Source organism: Dendronephthya gigantea, unplaced genomic scaffold, assembly GCF_004324835.1.
Source record: "Dendronephthya gigantea isolate DGI-Jeju-01 unplaced genomic scaffold, DenGig_1.0 000459F, whole genome shotgun sequence".
Classification (NCBI taxonomy): Eukaryota; Metazoa; Cnidaria; class Anthozoa; order Malacalcyonacea; family Nephtheidae; genus Dendronephthya; species Dendronephthya gigantea.
Genome location: NW_021163469.1, coordinates 30992 through 33908, shown reverse-complemented (window position 1 = coordinate 33908; position 2917 = coordinate 30992). Strand labels below are relative to the sequence as shown.

At 37.4% G+C, this 2917-nt stretch overlaps 1 protein-coding gene and 1 long non-coding RNA gene across 5 annotated transcripts; both read right to left on the bottom strand.

The window, feature by feature from the left end:
* Nucleotides 1–721: 721 nt before the first annotated feature.
* On the bottom strand, nucleotides 722–1714 carry LOC114543450 (calcium/calmodulin-dependent protein kinase type II delta chain-like). Of its 4 annotated transcripts, none has more exons than XR_003690044.1 (3): nucleotides 1603–1714; nucleotides 1283–1453; nucleotides 722–936 (listed from the first exon to the last, which is right to left on the bottom strand). XR_003690044.1 is itself a non-coding variant. In XM_028562422.1 (3 exons), the coding sequence occupies exons 1-3, from the start codon at nucleotides 1548–1550 to the stop codon at nucleotides 862–864; spliced, it is 258 nt and encodes an 85-aa protein (XP_028418223.1). In that variant the 5' UTR covers nucleotides 1551–1612; the 3' UTR covers nucleotides 722–861. The 4 variants fall into 4 exon arrangements, 2 of the variants coding, with proteins under 2 accessions (XP_028418223.1, XP_028418224.1); XR_003690045.1 differs by having other exon boundaries at nucleotides 1283–1450; nucleotides 1603–1711; XM_028562422.1 differs by having other exon boundaries at nucleotides 1539–1612.
* A 522-nt stretch (nucleotides 1715–2236) lies between these two features.
* Nucleotides 2237–2675, bottom strand: LOC114543449. Its single transcript, XR_003690043.1, has 3 exons — nucleotides 2636–2675; nucleotides 2360–2435; nucleotides 2237–2277 (listed from the first exon to the last, which is right to left on the bottom strand). It is a non-coding gene; the product is annotated as an uncharacterized LOC114543449 (long non-coding RNA).
* Nucleotides 2676–2917: the final 242 nt, after the last annotated feature.

Sequence of the window (2917 nt, the reverse complement as noted above, 5' to 3'; positions counted from 1 at the left end):
GATGTGTATTAGTTTGTTGAAACACAGTAAGAGGAATATTGCATTTTTGTCCTATTTTATATAAATGTTTACAGTGTTACCTTGTATCTTTGAATTTATCCACTAGATAGTGGATTTAAACCACCTCCGGACCTTGGATAAATTTATCCGGTAGATAGCGATTTTTATCCTCTGGATAAAGTTATACAAGCTTCGTGCAACCCAAATCACACGCTGGATAAAACTTATCCGTTGGATAGTGAGTTATCCGTTGGATAGCGACTTTTCCACCTTTCGAACAACCGGCCCCTGTTCTTTTATTTATCGGAATAACTAGTGATGTGATCTTACATGAAGCATTTTCAGTCATGCTGCTAAATTGTCGTGCTAGCTACGCCACTGAGTAATTTATTTGCTCGCAGAGCCTCGTCTGCTGAACGTGACCGTCGGCCAGTCTTCACCATGTACGGTGACAGTTATTTTCTGCCTTTTAACTTGCCGACATGCAATGTTTCATTGCACGGTGAGTTTTCAACTTTACTGAAGGCGCTACTATACAATATGCAATTTTCCTTACAACTTGCAATGCAATTATAATTCCGAAGGATGTTAATTTGTAAAGAGTGTTCGAAATACTAAGGAAACGTTAGCAGATCGTAATAGATGTTCGTATTTGACAACTTTAGATGCCTCAGGAGTAGAATGGTTTTGCAATTTGCAAGGAAAGTTGCGTAGTGTAACAGCGCCTTGAGATTGTTTCGGAAAGCTGGTTAAATTTCGATGTAACTTGCAAACATGTAATGTTTCATTGCAATTGCGAGTTGAAAATAAGGGTCATTGGACGGAAGAACGGGACAAGTATCGTAGTTTTCAACATACCTTTTATAATATAGACATTGATCTTCCATCCACGGTCGGTTTTATCATTTTTTCTGCTTTTTCTATCATTTCTTTATCCTACAAAAGACAAAAAAACTTGTTAAATCGTGGATCAATCTAACACTTTTAAAAGCTTTCTCTCCTAACAGAACTAATTTTATTTATACCGTATAGTTCTATCAGTTCTAAATTGTCCTTTATGGAGGTCCAGTAGGGGTCATCCCGTATTGATGCAGTGTTACTACAGGAGGAAACCTGAACTAAACTGACTTTATTTATGCTGGATAGCTGTATCAGTTCTAAACTTCAACCAAACTAATTCTAACAATTCGAAAAAGCTGGGACTTCAGACGAAAAAGGTCAGCCGATTTTGAAAAATCTTAGATGCGGGGTTTTATAAGGCGGTTAGTAATTTCATCATCACCTTCATCCAAGGATGTTCCAGAGCTTCTGAAACCGTGATGCATTTTCTGTGACCAACAGTAAGCAGTTTTGTTATAAGATCCTTAGCTTCACTGCTAACATTCTTCCAGAGGTTGTTCGGAAATTTATACGACCCTTCTTTGACTTGTTTCTCCAATGGGTTATTTGCCTGCTTTGAAAATAAAGAAGATCCGGAAAGTCTAAAAGACGTTAACTTTTCAGTGACGTACTCCAATTTTGAAATGAGGTTAAGCTACCTCCAGCTTCATTACAAATCGTGTTCACTACGTGAATTTGAGTAAACTGAAGTATATGGCATACCAAACATATAGTATAACTCCCAGGCTCCAGCAGTCACACGATTTCTTGTAGGATCGTTCTTCAGGCTACGGGATTAACATTTTGGTAGCGAGGTAAATTGGTGTACCACAGAGTGTTTCCATATAGGAATTCTGATCTAAAAAATTAATTGTTATCATTGAGATCTGTAACAATGAGAAATAACTGAACCTAAAACGTTTGCAGAATGCGCTCTGCTTTCGTAAAACGAAATCACGGACAAAACTCGGAATTGAGATTATAGTGACTTGCAGGATTTGCTGGCAATGGTCACATCGAATGGTTTCTTCAAAGACAATTTAAAGGGCAATTTAAACACAAGTTCAATACACAACCGACACAAACCTTTATAAACGTTTCATCATACGAGGAACACAATAAAACATTTTCTGGCTAAAGAAGAAAAAGTTAAATTATGGTCGTTAAAGTTTAGGATATAAAGACAGTATTGATAAATAAATTAGGGCGTGCTTACCTTCCAATCCCTGTTAGTGATGCCATTTTCATGTAAATGCTAAAAATACGAAACAGTATGAATAAAGTTAGTTTAGTTCAGGCTCCTGCAGTAACACTGGATCAATAACAGATGATCCTTAGCTTGGTGTCATTAAAAGCTCCAATCTCTTCGTGATATTTTCCATAAACTTTAGTCATCGCCTGTGAATGAAATATTCCAATTTGTTTAATTCATTCTTCGAAGGCTACACATGGCTACATTCCCGCTAAACGACATCCTCACCTGAAGGCACATTGCTTTCATAGTTGGTTTAGTTGTCAATAGGAATCAGTGATACAGATCGTTAGACAACTCGAGCCTGAAAACAAAATAGAAAAGTCGATCGAATCTTGAATGGTTTCATCCATGATTCTATACTTCTCTACTACATTCTGCAGGACAAATAACATTACGTGAACTGTGCAGCAATATAGAGAATAGGGGGAAGCCAGACAGAAAAGCACATGGAAAGTAGTTTGAATATTTGCAAACCCTGACAGATAAATGTCGTGGACTCACACATTTGTTATCGGCGTCTCCTCGTCGTTTTGTTCCAACAAGACTCTCAAATAATAGTCACCTGATAGCAGAGATACGTTACTGAGTTTGATTCCTATCGAGGAATAAGGGGGGGACGCTTTATGAAGAACTGTTAAAAAGCTAGAGCAGTTAGGCTTATCACTAACCTATTTCAGCTCATCAGCTAAACATTCATACAGGACTTCAAACTAAAGGTGATTCCAAAAGACAATGTAGTTTCCACTCAGATCTTTTTCATTGCAAATGCGTGCAAATCAGATT

Excerpts from the sequence above, each read along its gene's own strand:
- LOC114543450 (XM_028562422.1), bottom strand. Across the intron at positions 937-1,282 it reads TGGAACATCCTTGGATGAAG|GATAAAGAAATGATAGAAAA; the intron begins GTGATGATGAAA and ends TGTCTTTTGTAG.